Source organism: Hyla sarda, chromosome 4 (assembly GCF_029499605.1).
Source record: "Hyla sarda isolate aHylSar1 chromosome 4, aHylSar1.hap1, whole genome shotgun sequence".
In the NCBI taxonomy this organism is placed as follows: domain Eukaryota; kingdom Metazoa; phylum Chordata; class Amphibia; order Anura; family Hylidae; genus Hyla; species Hyla sarda.
Genome location: NC_079192.1, coordinates 16,197,695 through 16,222,935, shown reverse-complemented (window position 1 = coordinate 16,222,935; position 25,241 = coordinate 16,197,695). Strand labels below are relative to the sequence as shown.

At 41.3% G+C, this 25,241-nt stretch overlaps 1 protein-coding gene across 1 annotated transcript; it reads left to right on the top strand.

Annotated features, from left to right (window-relative positions):
* The first annotated feature begins 817 nt into the window (after positions 1-817).
* Positions 818-25,059, top strand: LOC130367279 (extracellular calcium-sensing receptor-like). Its single transcript, XM_056569685.1, has 8 exons — positions 818-1,035; positions 1,795-2,083; positions 6,875-7,699; positions 9,817-10,044; positions 10,415-10,538; positions 10,640-11,534; positions 22,020-22,311; positions 24,223-25,059. Exons 1-8 carry the CDS (start codon positions 818-820, stop codon positions 25,057-25,059), a joined length of 3,708 nt encoding a protein of 1,235 aa, XP_056425660.1.
* Positions 25,060-25,241: the final 182 nt, after the last annotated feature.

Here is a 25,241-nt window from a genome sequence, read left to right as displayed (position 1 = left end):
AATGTATATTGGGTGGTAATATTGGCAATGACTGTGTAATGTCTCTTAAAGACATTATCTTTCTTCAAAAAGGAAATAATTTCTGGACTGAGACCTACCGTATACTGCATACTCCCACCTGCTACATACACTGACACCAATACAAACATCGATGGTCCAGAAGCCTTCTATTTAACTCAACGCCAACTTTGAAAACTACCAATGTTAATGCCCGTGAATGTGATTTGACAGGATTCGTGATACCCATGAGCTGATATGCTGAGGACTGTAGGTGATCGAGTGGTTGAGCTCAAGAAGACATCTGCAGGTTGCGAAGCAATCATCCCTATCGGAAAGTTCAAGTAAGGTTCAAGTGCACTGATACAGGGGGAGAGGAGTCTAAGGGGCATGCTATCTACAAGAGAAGAGGGTATGAGACAGAAGGAGAGCGAAGAACCTTTAGATGGTGTGTTTTTTTAGGGTGCTTCTTAAGTTTTACAGATGAAGGATGTGTGGGAGAAATGTAGGAGGTGGTTGTGTGAGGAGCAGACTTTAGGAGAGAAAGAGATCTTGAGAGTATCAGAGAATACATGTGGGACAATATGAGAAGATCAGGCCATGAATGATGGAATCTTGTATGGCAGTATAAATTGGCATTGGGTAGAGGCCATAATCGGAGGTATGAATACTGGTTTAGTCATATGGTACACTTCCGTAGTCCTATGGTCCACTTATAAAATACAGTACCTTGAAAGTTTGGGCAGAAACTTGACTGGAAACCTACATACTAACTACTAACTAATTATATTTCCAGGTACTTTTGCCTATGAGGAGAAACATGGCCAGCAAATATACGGGCGTCTGGGTGTTCATCCTCTCTAGGTGCATTGATGCTGTATACTCTGAAAATTCCCAATGCAGCCTGGATAAAACAGAGCTGGATGGAATAAGACAGGCTGGAGATATAGTGATTGGCATAATCATAACTCTGCATCTGGACAGTGTGTACCACCATAACACCTTTACCGAGAGACCTCCCTGGACCACCTGCACCACGTAAGGAAGCAGAACGTTATAGCACCGACAGTTACCAAGACTTTACTACTGCTCTTTCTTATTATTTTTCATGGACCAGCCCTATGCTGACAGCCTGTTTAAGCCAGTTCGATGAGCAAGCCAAGCCTGGTCTCACTCAAAAATTTTGGGGTAATAGAAGCTCGTTGAACTTAAAGGGGTACTCCGGTGGTGCCAGAAAGTTAAACAGATTTGTAAATTACTTCTATTAAAAAACCTTAATCCTTCCTTTACTTATTAGCTGCTGAATACTACAGCGGAAATTATTTTCTTTTTGAAACACAGAGCTCTCTTCTGACATCATGAGCACAGTGCTCTCTGCTTACATCTCTGTCCATTTTAGGAAATGTCCAGAGTAAAAGGAAATCCCCATTGCAAACATATGCTGCTCTTATAGGGGATAAGATGTTTCACCGCGTGGGACCCCCGCAATCTTGTATTCACCGGGTGACGACCACGGGGCCGGAGTATCGTGACGTCACGACTCCGCCCCTGTGTGACGTCACCCGCCCCCGCTATGCAAGTCCCATAGACTTGCATAGCGGGGGGTGACGTCACACGGGGGCGGAGTTGGACGTCACAATACTCCGGCCCTGTGGTCGCCACCCAGCTGTTTGTCGATGTGTCCTTATTTGGTGACTTCTCGATCCATACATTATAAAAGGTGTCATTCGCCATGCATTCATATCTCCACTAACTTTCCATATAATTTAAAAATATTGATATGTTTTCTATCTAAAGGTTTGGTCTTGGGAACTACCAGCAGCTCCAAGCGGTGATCTTTGCAATTGAAGAGATCAACAGAAGTCGTGAGCTTCTCCCGAACATCACGTTGGGTTTCCAGGCCTATGATTCTTGCCTTTTTGTCCAGCACAGTATAACTGGATTGTTACAGGTGGTAACAGGACAAACCAAAGCCGTTCCCAACTACAGATGTCTAGAAGTTCCCTTAGGCTCAGTCATTGGTCATACATCCTCCACACATTCTATTCTCATGGCTCATATTTTGGGTCTTCTTAGATACCCTCAGGTAATGAATGATACATTTATACATTGGTGTCTGTAGGAATTTGGGCAGTGAGAACGGGGCTGGACAAGTCCAACTAGAAGACCACAGGATCCTCATGTAGACATAGATTCAAAAGGGTATTGGGCAGTTACAACAGGACTATATTGGCCAAAAAGCTACCGGATGATCGTCTAGATGGCATCTTATGATAAATAAGCTCAGCCAGGACAGATTTCATGGGGTCTACAATGGTCAACCTTATTGGCAGAGGTGGTGTTTAAATATTTGGTTGCTTTAAAAATTAGTTGTTGGGCCTTACAGATTGAAAATAAAAAAAAATCCATAAAAAATACCTTTTATTAAAGGGGTACTCCGGTGGAAAACTTTTTTTTTTAATTGACTGGTGCCAGAAATTAAACATATTTGTAAATTACTTCTATATTATTACTTTTTAGCGGCTGTATACTACAGAGGAAATTATTTTCTTTTGGGATTTCTTTTCTGTCACAACCACAGTGCTCTCTGCTGACAGTTCTGTCAATTTTAGGTACTGTTCAGAACAGCATATGTTTGCTATGGGGATTTTCTCCTGCTCTGGACAGTTCCTGAAATGTCAGCAGAGAGCACTGTGGTCAGACTGAATAGAAATCCAAAAATAAAAGAATTTCCTCTATAGTATACAGCAGCTGATAAGTACTGGAAGGATTAAGATTTTTAATAGAAGTAATTTAAAAATCTGCTTAAGTTTCTGGCACCAGTTGATTTAAAAAAGAAAAAAAAAAGTTTTCCACCGGAGTACCCCTTTAACGACCATGGACGTGTATACTCGTCTACGTGCCATTAACGGGGTATGGTACGGGCTCCTGACTCAAGCCTGCATCATACCGGCTGGCCCCCAGCTGATTCCTGTAGCTGGGGGGCGGCGTTAATAGCCAACATGCCGCGGTCGGCTATTAACCCTTTAGATCGCTGCTGTCAAAGCTGACAGCAGCATCTAAAGGTGCATTTATCCCGTCCATGGCGATCCACTTCTGAGGTAGCCGGAGGGCTTACCTTTCCTTCCATGTGGGCTCCTGCCCTGCGAATGATAAAGCTTGGCAGGACCAGGCTTTATTAATCGAGCGCAGAGCACACAGATCAATGTGGTTCTATGAAACCACATTGATCTGTATGAGGAATCAAATGATTCCTCCTAAAAGTCCCCTAAGGGGACTAAAAGTGTAAAAAAAAGTTTTAAAAAAAGTTTAAAAACACACCCATTAACCCCTTCCTTATTAAAAGTGTGATATTGCCACATGCGTAAATGTTCAAACTATAAAAATATATCATTAATTAAACCGCATGGTCAATGGCGTACGCGCGAAAAAAATCCAAATTCCAAAATAACGTATTTTTGGTCACTTTTTATACCTTAAAAAAAAATTAATAAAAAGCAAACAAAACAAAAATGGTACCAATAATATCTTCGGCCCAAAATACGAGCCCTCATACAGCCCCATACGCAAAAAAATCTAAAAAGTTATAGGGGTCAGAAGAGGAGAATTTTAAATGTATTAATTTTCCTGCATGTAGTTATGATTTTTTCCAGAAGTACGACAAAATCAAACCTATATAAGTAGGGTATCATTTTAATCGTATGGACCTACAGAATAAAGATAAAGTGTCATTTTTACCGAAAAATGTACCGCATAGAAACGGAAGCCCCCAAAATTTCTAAATGGTGTTATTTCATCAATTTTGTTGCACAATTATTATTATTTTTTTCCGTTTCACCATAGAGTTTTAGGTAAAATGACTGATGTCATTACAAAGTAGAATTGGTGGTGCAAAAAAAAGCCCTAATATGATTTTTAAAGATAAGGAGGAAAAAACAAAAGTGCAAAAACGGAAAAACACTTGGTCCTTAAGGGGTTAAGTCATAATAAAATATTACGAGACTCATAAAAATTACAAGCCCTATGGAATATAATAGGTAGGTATACTGGGTGCACAGTGTAAATAATATGTGTTTGCTCAGACATACACATGCATAAAAATCCAAAATGATACAAAACACCGGACCTAGGGGACTCCACCACAGTGAGTAGTATGAAAAACCCCAAATATGCACATTAAGAGCATGAAGAGGCAAATATATGAAAATCCAATAAGTGATGTGCAGTAAAAATATATGTCCTGAATTCTGTAGTAATGGACAACATGTATAATTAATTAAAGGGGTACTCCGATGGAAATTATTATTATTATTATTATTATTTTTTTTTTCTTTTCAAATCAACTGGTGCCAGAGAATTAAACAGATTTGTAAATGCCATTCTTTAAAGGGTACCTCTCATCAAATAAACTTTTGATATATTTTAGATTAATGAATGTTGAATAACTTTCCAATAGCATGTTAATGAAAAATATGCTTCTTTCTATTGTATTTTTCCCGATCAGTCCTGGCAGCAAGCATTTCTGACTCATGCTGGAGTCCTAAACACTCAGAGCTGCCAGCCTGCTTTGTTCACAGCCAAACAGGCTGTGAACAAAGCAGGCTGGCAGCTCTGAGTGTTCTCCTTTGTGAACAAAGCAGACTGGCAGCTCGTAGTGTTTAGGACTCAAGCATGAGTCTGAAATGCTCAAGCATGAGTCTGAAATGCTTGCTGCCAGGACTGGTAGGGAGACCCCTAGTGGCCATTTCTTCAAAGTGGAAAATTAAATAGAAAGAAGCATATTTTTTAATAACATGCAATTGTAAAGTTATTCTGCATACATTAATCTATAATATATCAAAAGTTTTTTTTATGAGAGGTACCCTTTAAAAATCTTAATCCCTCCAGTACTTATCAGCTGCTGTATGCTTCAGAGGAAGTTATGTTCTTTTTGAATTTCTTTTCTGTCTGACCACAGTGCTCTCTGCTGACACCTCTGTCTATGTCAGGAACTGTCCAGAGCAGGAGCAAATCCCATAGCAAACCTCTCCTGCTTCGGATAGTTCCTGACATGGACAGAGGTGTCAGCAGAGAGCACTGTGGTCATACAGAAAAGTCCTTAAAAAAAGGGAACTTCCCGTGGAGAATAAAGCAGCTGATAAGTACTGAAGGGATTAAGATTTTTTTAACAGAAATCATTTACAAAAATGTTTAACTTTCTGGCACCAGTTGATTTAAAAAAAAAATGTTTCCATCGGAGTACCCATTTAAGTAATACACATATATAAAGTGCAATACGTTATACTCAGGGGCCTTGGTGTGCCTGTGCATTCTCAATGGCTGCGACTATAGATGAACACATTTTTTCTAAACTAACTTAATTCACTTCAAATTTTTCCCTCAACAATATTGGATTTAAACTTCAAATCCAAATTTTTGGGGATTTTTTAATTTTATTTATTGGTGACTCATGCCAAAGTTAACAGTCTCTGGACTGGCCCAGAAGATGTGTTGGCCACCTGGAGGTAAGCAGCAATGCTGTATGCATCATCGCTTTCTCAATACATTTGGAAACTGCCTGCTGCGTCAGATGTTTATTGAGCCACAAGACATACAGTGTATGGCATTGCTAAAAGAGAAGAGGAGGCACAATTCAAAATCCTGAGATTAAAAGGGTATTCCAGGCAAAAACATTTTATCCCCTATCCAAAGGATAGGGGATAAGATGTCTGATCACGGGGGGTCTGCTGCTGGGGCCCCCCGCGATCTTCCTGCAGCACTCGCATTCTATGTGGGGACTGCATCTCCAGTTTAGGAAACCTCCGGGTTTCCAGGACTGGGGACGTGACGTCACGCCATGCCCCCTCCATTCATGTCTATGGGAGGGGGCGTGATGGCCATCACGCCCCCTCCCATAGACATGAATGGAGGGGGCGTAGCATTACATCAAGTCTCCAGTCCCGAAAACTCGGAGGTTTCCTAAACTAGAGACGCAGCCCCCGCATAGAATGCGGGTGCTGCAGAGAGATCGCGGGGGGGCCCAGCAGAACCTTTGGATAGGGGATAAAATGTTTTTGCCCGGAATACCCCTTTAATTAATCCAGCACCTGGGAAATTATGTGAAGACAGTGGATCTATATCAAATAGTGGGGTGTTATGAGTGGTGCACGGATAAAGAGGGAACATGGATAATACAGCAGTAAATGATAGTGATGAATCCCGCACTCACCGCGTCCACCACTACAAACAAAGAGGCTTCATGGAGGGTGAGAGACTGTTGACAGGGGCTCAGAGGTAACGACGGGTGCTTTCGTGCACAATAAAGTGCTCATTAGCACGAAACCACCGGTCGTTGCCTCTGAGCCCCCGTCAACAGTCTATCTCCCTCCGTGAAGCCTCTTTGTTTATAGCGGTGGACGCGGTGAGTGCAGGATTCATCACTATCATTTACTGACATGCAGTGTATGCTTAATCACTCAGTGTACAGGAGCAGGGTCGTTGACAGGAGTCCCTGTTCCTGTACATACAAGAGAATCTGAAACAGAATCAAGTTCAATGACTGATATGGGTGCATCAGCCTTTCCCTTTATGCACCATTATTTTCTTCAGCCAACAAATGAGGCCCTAGACTGTGTATCACCTGCAACATGGCAGATATTCAGAATGTGTTATATGAAATGTAAGGCCTAAAGGAATGGTTCATAATGGTGCTACCTGAGATTTGGCCTGCCCAACCACCAAACAAAAAGAGTTGAGCAGTGTGTTGGCTCACAGAATTAAGTAGGCAGTAGATATGTTTATAAACTAGAAGCTGTCCTACTAGTTGAAGAACATAAAAAATCTTTAGTGTTATATTGTTTACATGGAAACCCATCTCCATCTATTTTTTCCAACACAGATCAGCCATTTTTCTACAAGCCCTCTCCTCAGTGACAGAACAAAGTTTCCATCTTTCTTCAGGACTATCCCCAGTGACGTTTTCCAGTCCAAAGGTCTTGCTCAGATGGTTTTACATTTTGGTTGGACTTGGATAGGACTTCTTGCTTTGGACAATGACTATGGCCAACAAGGGATTCAACTTGTCAGACAAGAGATAATAAAGGCGGGGGCATGTATTGCTTTCTCAGAAACTATGATCCTAAGTCAACCAGATCGCAACGCCCCACGCATTGTCAATACAATAAAACAATCTTCAGCCAGGGTTGTGGTTGTCTTCTCGAAGGACATTGACTTGTTTCCAATATTAGTTGAGATGGTAAGACAAGATGTTACCCAAAGGATATTTGTTGCCTGCGAAACATTGTCGACCTCACAATTCTTCCAGGGAATGAACACAAGGCTTGTTTTGGGCACCATTGGTCTAGCTGTAAACAGTGGGACAATTCCTGGATTTAAAGATTACCTAAACAAAGTTCATCCATCCAAACCTTCGGGAGGAACATGGGCAAAAATTCTCTGGGAAAAAACTTTTAATTGTAAATTTACGGAGAACAACATCACAAGCTCTTTAACTTCTCCATTAAAACTATGCACAGGAGCAGAAGACCTCGAGAGCATAACAAACAGCTACAATGATGTTGACCATTTACGAGTCACCTACAACGCCTACACCGCGGTACAGATCATCGCCATGGCTTTGGAAGACCTGAGATCCTGTCAAAGTGATGGAAATGCAGGTCTTCACTGGACATGTGCTGACTTATCTAAGCTTCAGCCTTGGAAGGTATTTAGTGTTTCAGATAAAGAATGTAAAAAATAGAATTTATATGTATGGAATTGTTGGAAAGACGTCATGTGTCAAAATACGGTAATGGTAGAATGATGCAGATAGAAAAAAAGACAAGAAGTTAAAGGGGCACTCCGATGCCCTGGCGTTCGGAACATTTTGTTCCGAATGCTAGGTGCGGGCGGCAAGGTTGTGATGTTGTGTCGTTTAGAACGCTTTTTTGTGTGCGGCTGGGTCGTGATGTCACAGTCATGCCCCCTTATGAAGTCACATCACGCTCTCTCAATGCAAGTCTATGGGAGGGGGCTTGGCACCACCACGCCCCCTCCCATAGACTTGCATTGAGGGAGTGTGGCCTGACATAAAGAGGGGCGTGACCGAGACATCACGACCCCGCTGCCAGCACCTAGCGTTCTAAACGAACGCCGGGTGCTGACCCATCCTTTGGATAGCGGATAAGATGTCTAGGGGCAGAGTACCCTTTAATGTTTCGGGGTGTTAATGTTAAGAATAAGCTGTCCACATGCTTTCGAATCTTCTATACTTTATAAAGTGCATATAATGTTACATACAACATCATGTCTCACAAAAGTAGACACTTTTCATTTTATAAATGCCTAAAATCCACCCAGTCACGGCAGAATCCAGGACATCAGATCATATAGCAAAAAATTTTTACAAAGAGAGTAGTGTCCTATCTTATTCCTGCAACAGTTTTGAGGGGTGTCGATTGGTTCTCATGGCAGCCCAAAGCCTTTACCAGGCCTGGGTGCCTGCTGTGACTCCTAGTTAATGATACAGCCGACATATAGCAGACGATCTATATAAGCAATTTATTTATATAGGCTATTCTGATGATTGCTTATGCAAGGCCTCTAAAAGTGTTTAAAAATGTTAAAATAAATATATATAAAAAAAATCCCCTAAAAAATATTCTAATCTGCCCCCTTTTCCTATTTGTTTTTCAAATAAAAAAAGTTGAATAAATAAATGCATAAAGGATATTAGTTATCACCGAACTAATAAATTATCGCATTCCTTTGTGTTCCATATCATATCCCAGAAAAAAAACTGAATAAAGTGATAAAAAAGTCAAAACAACATAAAAGTGGTGCCAGTAAAAACTACTGCTGTGTAAATTATAAGAGTTTAGCTGGGTAGATGTAGGCCAATGGCAGTAAACAGGTGTCTGAGACAATGACACTGAGCTGTATTTACATTGGCATAAAGCAAAACCTGCTTGTCCAGCGCTAACTAAACACTTTAACTTGCCCTTACTCTACAAGTGGCTTACTACCAGCCACCCGACAAAACAGACATTAAGTGGCCAAGTGGCCCGCAGGAGGCTAGCAGATGTCAGGACTTTAGGTCAAGATCCTTACACAGATTCTCTAGGCAGACTGGCTCTCAGCTATTCTTATTGCCCAGCGATGAGCACTCTCAGCACCTGTGTTAGGCTCTTCTTAAAAAACAAAACTCTAGTGGCTCAGGAAGTGGAATAAAGGCCCTACTACAAATTGTAATGACTCGACCCAGATTTTTCCAAAGGCTTATACCTTTCTAGCTTCTGGCAAAGCTTTCTGTTGCTGTGGTTACACCCTAGCCTATACATGGTTCTGTCTCTTTGGAATATTAGGTGCCTTGTGTGACTACACCTGGTCAGTTGCCTATTTAAGTGTGCTCACACGCCTCGCCTCTGAAGCTCTCTGTAGCTAGTGTTAGTTACTTTTATACTTCCTAAAGGACAGTAAGTCCTACAGTACTTCCGTATCCTCTGTCCCTCCACCACTCTTCACCAACCCTAAGCTACCTCCCAGGGGCCTCCTATCCCACCTAAAACCCTGTCATGTCCGGCCTCCACTGGGCTGTGCCATCACCCCAAGCCCTCACTAATGCATGTAGGTAGACAACCCATATCTCTGCTTCTCTCTCCTGCTGGTTTTATTCTCAGCAAATGGGGCATAGGAAACCTGTTCTTGTGATTGACGGAATTCCCAATAGCCAAACCTCATATGATCAAGCTTTTAGGCCTTTCGTATGCTTTAATAAACTTTTGAAGACCATCTGTTTGATACGTTCACCCAATACTTGTCTGTAATGATCTTTTGTCACAGCTTTTAAACTACATAAAACGAACAAGGATTAGACTGAGTAGTGGACAAGAACTATATTTTGATAAGAATGGAGATCCTCCAGCAGTCTACGATATAGTAAATTGGCAACTGGGTCCAGACGATACCATAAAACACATCAAGGTCGGAAGCTACGACACTACTAGGTTTTCAGATGAAGTTTTTCATATAAACACAAGTATCATCCAGTGGCCTAATGGGAATCAAATGGTAAATAACATAAGAAAGTACCTATATATTTGTATGTACCAATGAAAATATATCTTCATGGCCATTCATGGCTACCTGTATGTGATTGGGGTGGAGGATAAAAACTAAGCCCACTAATAGGTGTTGCAGACTTGATTTTCAAAATGCAATGAACCTGGAGCAAAGCAGATGGTCTAATCTAAGTTTGTTCCGTCAAAGTACTGTATTTAGGTTTTTATCATCGCCACTGTATATGGTGGCTCCTACGACTCTATAGAAGGTGTCATGCGTGCGTATTTGATGGGCTGTGTGAAACTGGAAATATGGAGACTTATTATAACAATAAATAATGGGAAAGGCTACTTTTTCATTTCAATGTGCATACCCTTAGGTTCCTCTCTCGGTCTGCAGTGAGAGCTGTCCTCCAGGTTTCAGGAAGGCGACAAGAAGAGGACAACCTGTCTGCTGTTTTCAGTGTGTTCCATGTCCTCAAGGGGAAATCTCCAACCAAACAGGCAAGAAACTGTTCATCTTATCTACACTCAGTGTGAAAGTAGCATTACAATGAGTTACAATGTACTAAATTGTATAAATTTTTGTTTATTTTGTTTTTAAGATGCTTTGGATTGCCTCAAGTGTCCATGGGATCAATGGCCAAACCTTCAAAAATCTTCATGTCTCCCAAAAGCCATAGAATTTCTCTCTTATGAAGACCCATTAGGCTTAACCTTAACGGTGACCACAGTCACTTCCTCCTTAGTTCCTACCTCTGTATTATTGTTTTTCATAAACTATAAGAACAGTCCCATAGTGAAGGCAAACAACTACCATCTAAGCTGCTTTCTCCTGTTCTCATTGACTCTATGCTTCCTCTGTTCCTTGGCATTCATTGGTCTACCCCAGACTGAGAAGTGTCTTCTACGACAGTGTGCATTCGGTATTGTTTTTACACTTTGTGTCTCTTGCATCTTGGCCAAAACTATGACAGTAGTGTTTGCTTTCATGGCTACAAAACCAGGCAGCCGGCTGAAAAAATGGACAACCCTTAGGGTTTCTTTCTCATTCATATCAGTTTGTTCCATATTCCAATTGATCTTGTGTATCATTTGGGTGTCACTTGCTCCTCCATTTCCTCAATATGTTAATACAGAAATACAACTAATCAGCTATGAATGTAATGAAGGGTCAACTATGGCATTTTGGTCCATGTTGGGATATCTTGGCCTCTTGGCATCTATCAGCTTCATTGTGGCTTTTATGGCCAGGAGACTTCCCGACAGCTTCAATGAAGCTAAATTCATCACTTTCAGCATGTTGGCCTTCCTTAGTGTCTGGGTGTCTTTTATTCCGGCCTACCTTAGCGCTCAGGGAAAGTACACTGCAGCTATGGAGGTATTTGCCATTCTTTGTTCAAGTTGGGCTCTGGTCATCTGTATGTTTCTTCCCAAATGTTTCATAATCTTGTTCCGACCCAATATGAACTCTCGAGAATACCTTGTGAGGAAAGCTAGGTTCCAACGCCACAAATGACATCAAGATAATATGTGCTTTTGATGTTTTTATTTAGTATGTAAAAATTTTTACTGTAAGTAGGTCACAATGGTTACATAATACATTCAGATGAAAGTGTATTTCTCATAGGAGATCTTAACCCGATTATCTTAACACATACGGTTTTGGAGTCATAATTGAAGATGGCTTTATCTCCACAGACATATTAGCTATTGGGGCAGCTACACATTACAATGCAGGAGCTCTTAGGACATCCCATTCTAAATCCACGGGCATTAAAGGATAGGGGATAAGATGTCTGATCCCGGGGGGGGCATGCCCCATTTTTTGATCTGAAGTTTTTATTGGTACCATTTTTGTTTTGATCTGACTTTTTGATCACTTTTTATTCATTTTTTAATGGTATAAAAAGTGACCAAAAATAAGCTTTTTTGGACTTTGGAATTTTTTTTACGCGTACGCCATTGACCATGTGGTTTAATTAACTATATATTTTTATAGTTCGGACATTTACGCACGCGGCAATACCACATATGTTTATTTTTATTTTTATTTACACTGTTTTATTTTTTTATGGGAAAAGGGGGGTGATTCAAACTTTTATTAGGGAAGGGGTTAAATGACCTTTATTAACACTTTTTTTTTACTTTTCCCATAGGGACCTATAACACTGCACACACTGATCTCTCATGCTGATCACTGGCATGTATTAACACGCCTGTGATCAGTGTTATCGGCGCTTGACTGCTCCTGCCTGGATCTCAGGCCCGGAGCAGTCATTCGTCGATCGGACACCGAGCAGGCAAGTAAAGGCCCTCCTGGTGTCCTGTTAGCTGTTCGGCTCCCGAACAGCCTGACTGAGCAGCCGGGTTACTTTCACTTCAGACGCGGCGGTCAGCTTTGATCGCCGCGTCTGAAGGGTTAATACAGGGCATCACCGCGATCGGTGATGTTCTGTATTAGCCGCGGGACCCAGCTTTTGATTGCCACCGGGACCGACCCGATATGACGCGTGACCCCGCGGCATATCGCGGGAGCCGGTGGAGGACGTAAATATACGTCCTTCGTCGTTAAGGGGTTAAAAAAATTTTTTTTTAAATAATAATTTATATAAAAAAATTCCACACAAAAATCTGTAGCAAAAAAAGAGGAAGGGATCAAGAGAGGGGGACGGGGGGAAGGAATGGGAGAGGAGGGAATGCGGCCAGAGAGAATGGTTGGACAAATTAACGAGCATTCTCTATGGTCTCATTCAGACCATGCGGTGTTAAAGTTGAAAGTGTAAAAATCCAGTATGATTCTCTATTGATTAAATATTGGAACCGATTGGGTTTATTGACTGAAATGGATTCAAGAGATGAAATATCATTATTGTGAACTATAGTAAAATGCCGCGATAAACTGTGTAATGTGAATTGGTTCTTAATATTCGAACGGTGTTCAGACATATGGCACCGTATGGTCTGAATGGCACGTCCAACATATTGAAGCTTACAACTAAGGGAAAGAAGATATATTGCAAACTGGGTGTTACAATTTAAAACTTGATTAATATTCAATGATTTTTTTTGTATATGTAGAAGAGAACTTATTCGTAAAGGGATCCATCATACCACAACATAAACACCTATTTTTTCCGCAATGGGTGCATCCTGGTTTCAAAATAATTGGGGAAGAGTTGTCATTAGATATATTTTTTTATCTATTAGGGGCTATCATATTTTGGAGATTTTTTGATCTCCTGTAAGTAATGCCACATCCTTGAGAATAGGGTCGTTTAAAATAATATGCCAATTGCGCTTGAAAATATTATGTACCGTATTTATCGGGGTATACCACGCACCGGCCTATAACACGCACCCTCATTTCACCAAGGATATTTGGGTAAAAAAAGTTTTTTACCCAAATATCCATGGTAAAATGAGGGTGCGTGTGTGCACGTGTATACCCCCGATACACCCCCAGGAAAGGCGGTGGGAGAGAGGCCGTCGCTGCCCGCTTCTCTCCCCCTGCCATTCCTGGGGTCTAGAGCCCTGCTGCCGGCCCTTCTCTCCCCCTGGCTATCGGCGCCGCTGCCCGTTCTGTCCCCCTGACTATCGGTGCCAGCGCCCCATTGCCGGCGCCGATAGCTAGGGGGAGAGAAGCGGCGCCGACAGCCAGGGGGAGAGAAGGGGCAGCGGCACCCATTGCCGGCGCCGCTGCCCCGTTGCCTCCCCCCATCCCCGGTCGCATAATTAACTGTTGCCGGGGTCGGGTCCGCGCTGCTTCAGGCCTCCGGTGTACGTCCCCTGCGTCGTTGCTATGCGCTGCACTGCGCGGCGCACTGACGTCATGCGCCGCGCCGTGCAGTGCATAGCAACGACGCAGGGGACGCACGCCGGAGGCCTGAAGCAGCGCGGACCCGACCCCGGCAACAGGTAATTATGCGACCGGGGATGGGGGGAGGCAACGGGGCAGCGGCACCGGCAATGGGTGCCGCTGCCCCTTCTCTCCCCCTGGCTGTCGGCGCTGCTTCTCTCCCCCTGGCTATCGGCGCCGGCAATGGGGCGCCGGCACCGATAGTCAGGGGGACAGAATGGGCAGTGGCGCCGATAGCCAGGGGGGGAGAAGGGCCGGCAGCAGGGCTCTAGACCCCAGGAAAGGCAGGGGGAGAGAAGCAGGCAGCGACGGCCTCTCTCCCCCTGCCTTTCCTGGGGGTGTATCGGCGTATAACACGCACATAGACTTTAGGCTAAAAATTTTAGCCTAAAAAGTGCGTGTTATATGCCGATAAATACGGTATCTGTGTGGCTGCTCGATTGTAATTAGTTATAAAATTATAACTAACTATGCCCAGAATAATATTTATTATAAATTTTTGCTGAGTCAACTTCTTCATTTTCATTTTGTACTTTGTCACCTTTAACTAAATCACTTTGTTTTTTATTTTCAACACTGTGGTATGCTTGTGTTAACAAGGGGGCTGGATAACCCTTCGATAAAAATCGTTTTTTCAGTATTTTTGCTTGTGTGGAAAAATCTGCATTCGTGGTGCAATTTTTACGGACCCTCAAATATTGTCTGAAAGGGACCCCCTTAAGCCAACTTGGATAGTGGAAGCTATTATAGTTTAAAAAACTATTCACGTCTACCGACTTGAAATGTGTTTTAGTACAGATATGACCGGCTTGATTTGTGATTTCTAAATCTAAAAAACTAATATTATTCGGGGTATAGTTTAAAGTAAATTGTAACCCCCATTGGTTGGAATTTAAAGTGGTAACAAATTCGTGGGCTTGTTCTTCTCTGCCCGTCCATAGAAAAAAGATCATCTATATATCTCCGAAAATGAAATATATAAGGTGAATAGATCAGGGACTGTGCTATGTGGAGGGCTTCGAAAGCCCCCATAAATAAGTTAGCATAACTGGGGGCAAAGCGTGTCCCGTAGCACAGCCCCTGATCTGTTTATAAATAATATCAAATGAAAAAACATTGTGTTCGAGAATGAATCATATGGATTGTAAGAGAAACGTGGCTTATTCAGTATGTAAAGAAATATCACCAAAAAGGAGATCTTGAATAACCATCAGACCTAGGTCGGTATCAATGTTGGAATATAACGAACATACATCTAAAGTAAGAAAAGAAAAAGAAGAAGGTAAACTAATTTGTTGAAGTTCAGAAATGAGTTGTGAAGAATCTTTCAAATAAGTGATGAAATGCTGGAAATAATAGGGTGACCTGGGGGATTAATCAAACTTTTATGTAGTTTTGGTAAATAATAAAAATGAGGAAGAGAAAAATGGTTAATATTAAGAAAAGATAGTTCTTTTTTATTGAATATACCTTTGGCTGAGGCACCATTGATGATACCGACATAGATCCGATGGTAATCAGAGGAAGGGTCTGAGGGAAGGACAGTGTAATCATTTTTATCTGAAAGAATTCTCAAAGATTCAAGGATGTAGTCCCCAAGATTAAGGATGGCAACCCCTCCCCCCTTATCTGCAGGGCGTATGATAATTTGTTTATTATTTTGTAAACTTTTTATAGCTGCCCGTTCACTGTTAGTGAGATTATCACTTTTTTGAAATGTAATGTTGGTGTTATTAATATTACTGAACTCAGTCATGACTACTGCATAAAAAGTTTCTAAAAAGTTCCCACGATGATGTAGTGGGTAGAAGTAGGAGGGTGATTTTACTTCAACATGTTTAAAGGAAGAGTCAGAAGTGTTTTCACAATTAAAATTTGTAGTAGTAACTGTGTGTTGGTTATTCGTTAACATAGAAAAATGTCTGGTGAGTGTTAATTTTCTAATATATTGATTTAGGTCCAAAAAAAAGTTGAAACTGGTTAGGATTGGATACCGGACAAAATGATAATCCTTTTGAAAGGAGATCTATTTCACTTTCAGAAAGGAGATAAGAGGATAAATTAAACAATTTTCTTTTTTCTTTTTGGATTGTTCCAGGTTGTGTGGAATGGACTCTGCATAAATGTTCTCCTCTACACCCTCTATAAGATGTTTTCTTTTTAATGAGGGTTTGTTTGGATAATTTTTGGTCAGTAGTGGAAAGTAGTGAGTTATGTGTTGGGGTAGTGTACTGGAGGCATGAGGGTGTAAATGAAGGACATGAGTTGATTCTGAACGGTAATCTAAAAAAGAAGTGTCTGATAGTGGAGAGGGACAAAGGGTGAGGGATGACAGGTGTAATGCCTGGGATGAAGTAGAAGTGTTAAGATTGGAAGGGCTGTGTATAGTGAGTATGGATGAATTGTGAGAAATGTGCAAAGGTTGAGGGGGGGTCAGATTGGAAGAAGCAAGGGCAGGTAACAACGAACAAACCATGTCATATTCTTACCTATGACCGATTAAGCTGCTGCGGCAGTGAAACGCATTGCATTCTGGGAAATAAAACACCTTGGCTTTTACCTACCTGCTGCTTGTGTCCTGCGCCACGTTGAAGCGTCTTTCTTGAAGCTTTTCTCTCCCGATTACCATTACTGACCGGAAGGCTGCGGACACTTCTATATTATATGCTCACCGTTGTTGTGTATGTGGGTACACAACTTCATCAGGTGAGCGACTTGTTTTTTTATTTCCACACAATCCTCTTTTATCACACCACGGAGAGCTGTCACCTCCATTTTCAGATAATGTCATTGCTATGACATGCATATTCCTTGACTGCTTGCCCCACAGATACACGTGTCAGTCAGCCAGGATGCCAAGAGGGGTTTCACATTGGACTTAAAGGGGTACTCTGCCCCTAGACATCTTATCCCCTATCCCCGCCGTTGGGGACCCTCGCGATCTCCCTGTGGCACCCAGCATTCGTTTAGAGCATCGCAGGCTCGTGACGGCCATCACGTCTCCGCCCATAGACTTGCATTGAGGGGGCATGGCTGTGACGTCACGAGCCTCCGCTCCGCATCGCCCGTCATCCAGCATGGAGCGAAGTTGTCTAGGGTGCCGCAGCCGAGAGCGCATCAATGCATCAATGAAAAAAGTGTACTCTAGTACATATTTTTGTGTGATCAACCCTCTTTATCTATTCTTATGATTTAGATGAAAAATATTATTGAATGTAGGTCCTGCAGAGCCAGAAATTGTATATTCAGAAACATATGGAAACTTTCTAGCACAACTTTATGAGACCAGGGCCTCCTGGGGGCTGTAGCTGCTCTTACTTCATAGTGTAGTTATGTATATTGTACCTGGTTCAATGTATGTAATGCCTATAATACACTATGTGAGTCAATAATAGTCCAACAGCCCTCTTGAGGACACAAGATTATTCTTTAGGGATAGACCTGTGGGATAAGTGTGTATATAAAGAGATGTCAGTGGGAAGAAGAGTCAGCGTTACCACAGAGAGGATGAGGTAGGATTCAACGTGTATTTTATAGTGTAATGTGATCGGCAGGATTATTATACAGTGTGGGGAGGCTGTTATCACATTAGTATTATACATTATGGTTTAGGGTATATTGACGATTAATTTTATAATATAGTATTGTGTAACCATAATTGTATGTAGGTAGCCAGCAGAATATAAGGTCATCATGACTAACCAGTATTGAGTATGGCATATCTCCAGGTCCTGTGGGTATCAATTTTCTCCACTAGGGTTTTACTCAACTAGTCAACGCTATAGGGTCAACGCTCTTTGGATACCTCAAAAATACATCGACACTCCAACAGAATCAACTATCTTCAGGCCTTGACCACATTTGATAAAGACCCCTGAGCAGGTTAAAAAACATTGTTCATTTGCATTTTGGGTATTTTACCACAGGGTCAGTCATAGGAGCTGACCTCTTCAGCCAAATGGAAAATGTGACCATTATAAGTGTATACAGGCATTCAATATTGTTATATGTGGTCATTATAACCTTTGGAGATGACAGGGTTAAAAAATACAATAGCAAAGGGAGGAAGACTTCTCTAGTCATCCGAGAAGACTCTCAAGGGGGTTATAAGACATAGTATAAGAAGCACTATATAAGATAAGTCAGATTACTAATAAAATGTAATAGCCTAACAGGGAGTATTTTTATTCTTTGCCTCTAGTGAACTGAAAATGTCAAAGCTTTAAAATTAGACTGAACTTAAAGAGGTTATCCAGGAAAAAACTTTTTTTTATATATCAACTGGCTCCAGAAAGTTAAACAGATTTGTAAATTACTTCTATAAAAAATTCTTAATCCTTTCAGTACTTATGAGCTGCTGAAGTTGAGTTGTCCTTTTCTGTCTAAGTGCTCTCTGATGACACGTGTCTCGGGAGCTGTCCAGAGTAGAAGCAAATTCCCACAGCAAGCCTATTCTGCTCTGTGCAGTTCCTGAGACAAGCAGAGATGTCAGCAGAGAGCACTGTTTCCAGACAGATAAGAACAACTCAACTTCAGCAGCTGATAATTATTGGAAGGATTAAGATTTTTTAATAGAAGTAATTTACAAATCTGCCAGTTGATCTAAAAAAAAAAATTTTTTTTTTCTTTGAATACCCGTTTAAGCAAATGCCATTAACTACAATATCATGTTCCCCTTAGACGCAGCTGACTGGCATTGTGCTATTTAGTCTATGGCCTAGAACAGGTGGGGGGAAAACCTTTCTTCTGCCAAGGGTCATTTGGATATTAATAAAATCATTGTTAAAATTTAAAAAATTATCAATTTAAAAATATTTGGTCAAACACTACATTAGCTCACACCTAATGTGAGGGCTGGAACGGCTTCTCTATGGTGAGGCATGCGATGTTACTGGTATTGGTGATTGATGCTACACACAAATGTTTTTCCAAGTCATTATAGAGGTACCCTAGCTTGCCCCTGTATGTAGTTTGCCCTTTCTATATGTAGACTGCCCCTTTATAAGGGACAGTGCCAAAAAAGAAACACTATTTCCACAGCCACCTCTCTGTTAACGCTTGAGTTCCTTTGACAATTTTTGATTGACAACTTCAGTCCTTCATAAAACCAGTCTGTCTGTGTCATATATGACCCACCAATCATGCCAGGGAATCCTTATTCTAAAGGGTCTATACACTAAACAATCTACCTGTACATCTGGAGACTTACCTCTATCTCGGACAGAGGCCTACAAAATGTTCTTGAGTTAGGTTGGAAAGAAGTTATTCCAAGGAAATGCTTATTTCTTTCAGGCAATGTAACTTTGTTCCCAAAAAATACAGGTCTAGGTTTAGAGTGTTCTCATCATGTCATATACAAACTAAAGAGGACCCCGCCAGAAACTCACCATATCTTCTTGGACTATGTGAGTGCAGAGGGCATTGGGGAGTGGGGTATTGAAAATGGTTGTCCAACAAAATCCTCTTCTGTACTTTTTTGACCTGTCAGATGATGATAAAAAGGGGGTTGAGTCCCACCGTTTCCAAAAACAAGGGTCCTCATGTACCTTTTCCAAGTTGAGAGTTATTTGCTATATAAAGGAATGGGAACATTAAAAATAGTCAAGTTCTCGCATTAAGCTGTGTCTGATGCTCCTATTGGTGTCTATGAAAAGTCTGTACAAGTACTACCAACTCTTAAGCCAGGAATGAGAACACAAGGTCTCTCGAATGTTGGGTGCACCACACCAGAAATTGATGGTAAAAATATTTTTTTTATATATATATATATATTAAACAGTGGACTGTGTTTGCCTTATACCAAGACCCAATACTATACTATGTTCGCTAAGATCCAGGGCCCTACCACATTGTGAATATGGATTTATGCTGATTCCAGTAAGCCCAATTCAGAAAAAGGTTCTCTACCACCAGCCAGAAGGGGTTAAAGCGTTAGAAACAACTTATTTTCATTTAATACTTCCTTAAAAACTAAGCATTTTCCTAATATACTATATTAAAAAATGTGATTGCTAAAGATGTGAAAAAAGGGTATAAAAAATGGCCACTAGCGATCTCTGTCTTATTAATTTTGCCAATGAACCCAGAAAATACAGCCTTTTTGGTCCTTTAAAATAAAAAAAGAGCAAATTATGTGAGGGGAGGGGGAGGGAGGTGTGGTTATCTCTATTCTCTGCCTCAGAGCACAGACAAGATCCAGACAGCTGCAGTCTTTGAGAAGCATCCACATGCACAGTTATAAGCAATACAAGGTGCTAAACTATTATTTATATGCAAAATGGTTTCTCTTTGGTCCTTTGACGAACTTATTTCTTGTGTATTTGCACCATATAGGTTCACATAGCTGCTTTAGGGTTATAAAAAGCATGCACTTTGCTTACAAAGATGTAAAATATACTGTACTTTCACATGGCTGCATTATAATTATTTAGAGCATGCATGGCTGCATTACAGTGATATAGAGCATGCATGGCTGCATTAAAATTATATAGAGCATGCATGGCTGCATTAAAGTTACATGGAGCATGCATTTAGACAGTATGTTTTGCAAATGTAAAAATGTTTGTGCAGAACTCATGGCAGGGGAGAGGGGAGGGGGGGAGCAGAGGAGCTTATCATATTCCAGGGGAAACACCCCCAGCCTCTGAGAGAAATTCAAAAGACTAAGAAAGACTGAGCACAGGAAAACATAGATCAAAAGGTATTTTATATATTAACACATGCATATTATTATGCATACAGGTCTTAGGACCTATTACTACACTGATTTAAGCATTTTTTTTATTCTTACTAATTCTTACTAATGACAGTAAAGCTTTAAAGTAGAGTTGACAAATTCAAATATTCACAATTATTATTAATGGGGGTGTTATGTTAGATTTTTCATAGCTATGTCTTCATTTTCCTTGTGTTTGTTTATTTTTCATGATTATTATTTTGTTGTCCACTGTAGGACAATAGCCCATATCTACAGATCCCTCTGGCACCTCATCGTCTACCTCATTCCAGTCTCTCATGGAACTGGGGGAAGCTGCAACTTAAGATCATCGGACCTCTCACTGATATATGAGACTGGAGATATCTTTATAGGAGCAATAATCCCCTTCCATACAGGCCACGTGGCCCCAACAATAACATTCACAGAGCCCCCCAATCAGGGTATCTGTACCTGGTAAATATAATGTCTTGCTTAGGCTGAAGGTACATTAACCTATGAGTGTTGTCCTTAAAGTGACCATTTTTGAGAAACAGTATTGTTGTCTATTGGATGACATTGGATGAAAAATTCAAAAACATCACTGATGCTAGAATGTTTTAAATATCATAAATGAAAACCAGCTGGTAATGAAGACCTGTTGATGTTGAGAACATCATGATATTTCAGATCAAACATCATGTAAATTGACAAAGCACTGTCCCAAGACCGGGAGGTGAGATTGGGTGCCCTGACATGTTTTGCACCTAAGAGCTTCATCAGAGCCAAGACCTCTTAAAAGCAAAACATGCCAAGAGTTTTTAATCAACCTGTGTTGCCAGTTCATGTTTATTATCTGTTGTTATGACTGCAGCCATCAATAGTTATAAATTATGTAAGAGTCACAGCGTTGTGTGAAAGCGGACGCTGGCCCCACACTGACAGTAAACACGTGAAGCACTATAGGCACCTTCATACTAGCAAATGTGTTGTTAATCACATGTGTTGGAGTTATGTTTAAGAGTAGGGATTATAATAAAGGGTACTAGTGATCCCTGGTTAGGGATCTTGTGAAATTTGCAGTTGATAACTTACCCGTTTTTCCACTGGGGTATTTTCATGTGTTATATTGGGTCAATATCTATTCTATCTGGGACATGTACTGGGAGCATAAAAAAAAAAAAAAACATGCTCACCCCTCCACTCGCTCCTGGTCTAGTGCCGCCACTGCTTAGAACTCTTTCACATAGTTTGTTGGAGCACAGCTACATGGTAACTTACTGATAAAAGTCCAAAGGGTCACACTTCCAATAAATTGTTCTAATGATTTTCAAGTTGAAAAACTATTTAGAACATTGGGAGTATATTTCATATGAAAATGTGTAATAGTGGATTAAGTTTTTTCACCAACCCTCTTGTTTTACCACCACAGGTTTTTATTTGAGACTTACCAGCAGTTCCAGGCTTTGAGGTTTGCAGTGGAGGAAATCAATAGAAATCCAGAAGTTCTTCCAAATATCACCTTGGGCTTTGTGGCCTATGACTCTTGTTCTGCCTTATACAAGGAGTTGGAGGGAACCCTAGGGATGATCACTGGACAAAATCATGCAATACCAAATTATTTATGGTTGGGAAAGCCACCACTGGCTGCAATCCTTGGACATTCAATGTCGACCTACTCCATTCTTATGGCTCATATTCTGGGTCTTTACAGATATCCACAGGTAAATGTAATAGAAGCCCTATATGATTCGTAAGCTGTTCATGAACCTGAGAGCCCAGGGTGATGTAGGTAGAAAAGTTAGGGTTCCTTATTGGAGCATTGGTTTAATTTCAAAATATAGCTCTTCAATAGCCAACCCTCCAATTGGTTTACAATATTATGTAATGTGGACCTCTAAAAATTCTTCACAGATGTACCAACCTGATCTTCAGCATGTCAGAACAGTCATGGCAAGGAGAAATCTAAATGACATTAAAGGAGTCATGCACTAACCCTTGCAACTTTTTAGTTTTTGCGCTTCTGCCGTGCACGTGGTAGAGTAGTAGAGCACTGCCGGCACTTATCAATAGGATGCACCTCTTGATAAATGTCTACATATATTTACACGCAACATTTGAAAGCCCTGTTGCAACAGATTTGTGCATCAGATATTTCAAAATATACCATCTCAGCAAACATTCATACATGTGTCGGGGAGAACACCCACAAAGTTCAGACACGTTTTCTTTGACATGCTTTAAAAAAATGTAAAATAAAAAAAGCCTCACTTACATGTCCAAGTTCCTGTACACCAGCTTCTTTCTTCTGTTGTTCTGCCTTTTGTGGCCATGATGTCATTAGAGGCAAAGCTGCAGAATCAAGAAGACCCTGTACAAGGGCAAGGATGTCTCCTTACAGTATACAGTCATATATATAGATTGCTGCATACTGTATATCCCAGAAGGGGTTAACTAAGGATGCTAAGCATATCTAGTTATCCCCTTGTGCTTGGCCAGCACAGAGCGACAGGGGACAGTGTCCAACGATGTATAGACACCACTGGAAAGTGTCCCCAAAGAGTTAAAGGGGTTATCCAGAGACCTTGAAAGAAAAAATGGTGTGGAATGTACTAACATAGTCCCCTTGACTTGTTTCTCGCATCATTTACTAATCCTCAATGCACCATCCTCCTCTGCACAATGCTGCATTTTCTCTCTGCTCCATCCCCCTGCACACCCTATTAAAACTAAATTTTACAGCATTTCTCCCCGCAGACATGAGTAGAATTGGGCTTGACTTGTTTGAATGACATCAGAATAGTGGGGCTTAACAAAATAGTATGCTGGTATCAACCCCCCCCCCCCCTCCTTGTGTCATGCATTGTCCAAGTATGGCATTAGGTTTCATGCAAGCTTTGTTTGAAGTTTTACTTGTCAATTCTTACTAATAGAGTCACATCTGATCACAAGACCTGAGTGGCATTGCAGCTCAGCGCCATTCATGTCCTTAAGGGGTACTCCACCCCTAGACATCTTATCCCCTATCTCAGCTGCAGCACCCCAGACATCCGATGCATGGAGTAAAGTTCGATCCGTGCCAGATGACTGGTGATGCGGGGCGGAGGCTCGTGACAACATGGTTATGCCCCGCTTGTGGCGTCACGGCCAAGCCCCCTCAATGCAAGTCTATGGCCATCACGCCCCCTCCCATAGGCTTAAATTGAGGGGGCCTCTGGCGCTGTACCCAATGCTCTATAAGAATGCTGGGTGTGGCAAGGAGATCACAGGGGTTCCCAGCAGAGGGACCCCTGCTATCAGACATCTTATCCCCTATCCTTTGGATAGGGGATAAGATTTCTAGGGACAGAGTACCCCTTTAAAGCCAAACTACAATATCAGATACAACCACAGACTGCAGTAGCACCGTTCTTGGAGGAAACCCAGGGCTCAAGTCCTGCAGGAACGCTTGGGAACTGAGTCCCTGCACCTTTTATTTTTTTCAATAGGAACACCATTCCCATTAGCAGGAGTCCTGCATGACCAGCCCTTGAGTAGAAATCTTGCTTGAGTTCCCACACTTTTATTCCCAGGACTTGACCCCTGAGGAAACCTTTTGATTTTTATACCTGTATTTCTCTTCTCTATCCCCACAGATAAGTCACTATGCTACAAGCTCTCGACTAAGCGATCGGTCGCAGTTTCCTTCCTTCTTCAGGACCGTACCCAGTGATGCCTTTCAGTCACAAGGACTGGCTCAATTGGTCTTGCATTTTGGATGGACATGGGTGGGAATGGTGGGAATGGGAAATGACTATGGACAACAAGGGATGCACATCATTACACAAGAGATTCTAAAAGCTGGAGCTTGCGTGGCATTTACAGAATTCATTCATCTCAACCGGGCAGATAGAAATGCTCCACACATCACTCGTATTATAGAGCAATCCACGGCAAAGGTTATTATCATGTTTTCCATCGACATCTTCTTCATCCCAATTTTAGATGAAATGATCAGGCAAAACATCACTGGAAAGATCTTTATAGCAAGTGAAGCTTGGTCCATTTCCTCTGTACTTCTGGTAGACAAATATACTTCTCTACTATCTGGATCCTTAGGGTTTGCCTACCACAGTTCAACCATCCCAGGATTTAAGGCCTATCTGAAAAACATCCATCCATTTAAGATAATAGGTAAAATGGAAACTCAAAATTTTTGGGAAATGACTTTCAGCTGCAAATTTTTGGACCACAATAATCTGGTTCTGAATGGTTCTTCAAAGGTGTGTTCAGGAAACGAGACTCTTGAGACTGTTGAGAACGTCTATACTGATGCCTCCAACCTGAGAACGTCTTATAATATTTACACATCAGCTCATGTCGTAGCCCAGGCCTTACAAAACCTCCAGTCATGTCAAGAGAAGAAAGGCCCCTTCAACAACAGGAGCTGTGCAAATCTACACAACTTCACGCCTTGGCAGGTAGAACGTTGATAAAATAGAATAGCAAATTTAACATTGACATTTTTAGATCCTATATCTAGTTTTTGGAAATTATTGTAAATGTTTGGGGAATTTTTCTGAATTTTTCTGAAAATTCTGGTGGTCCTTGTCAGTCATGATACATGTTATTATGTTTCTAGGCCCTGACAGTGCTAAAGAGCACTTCATGTGTA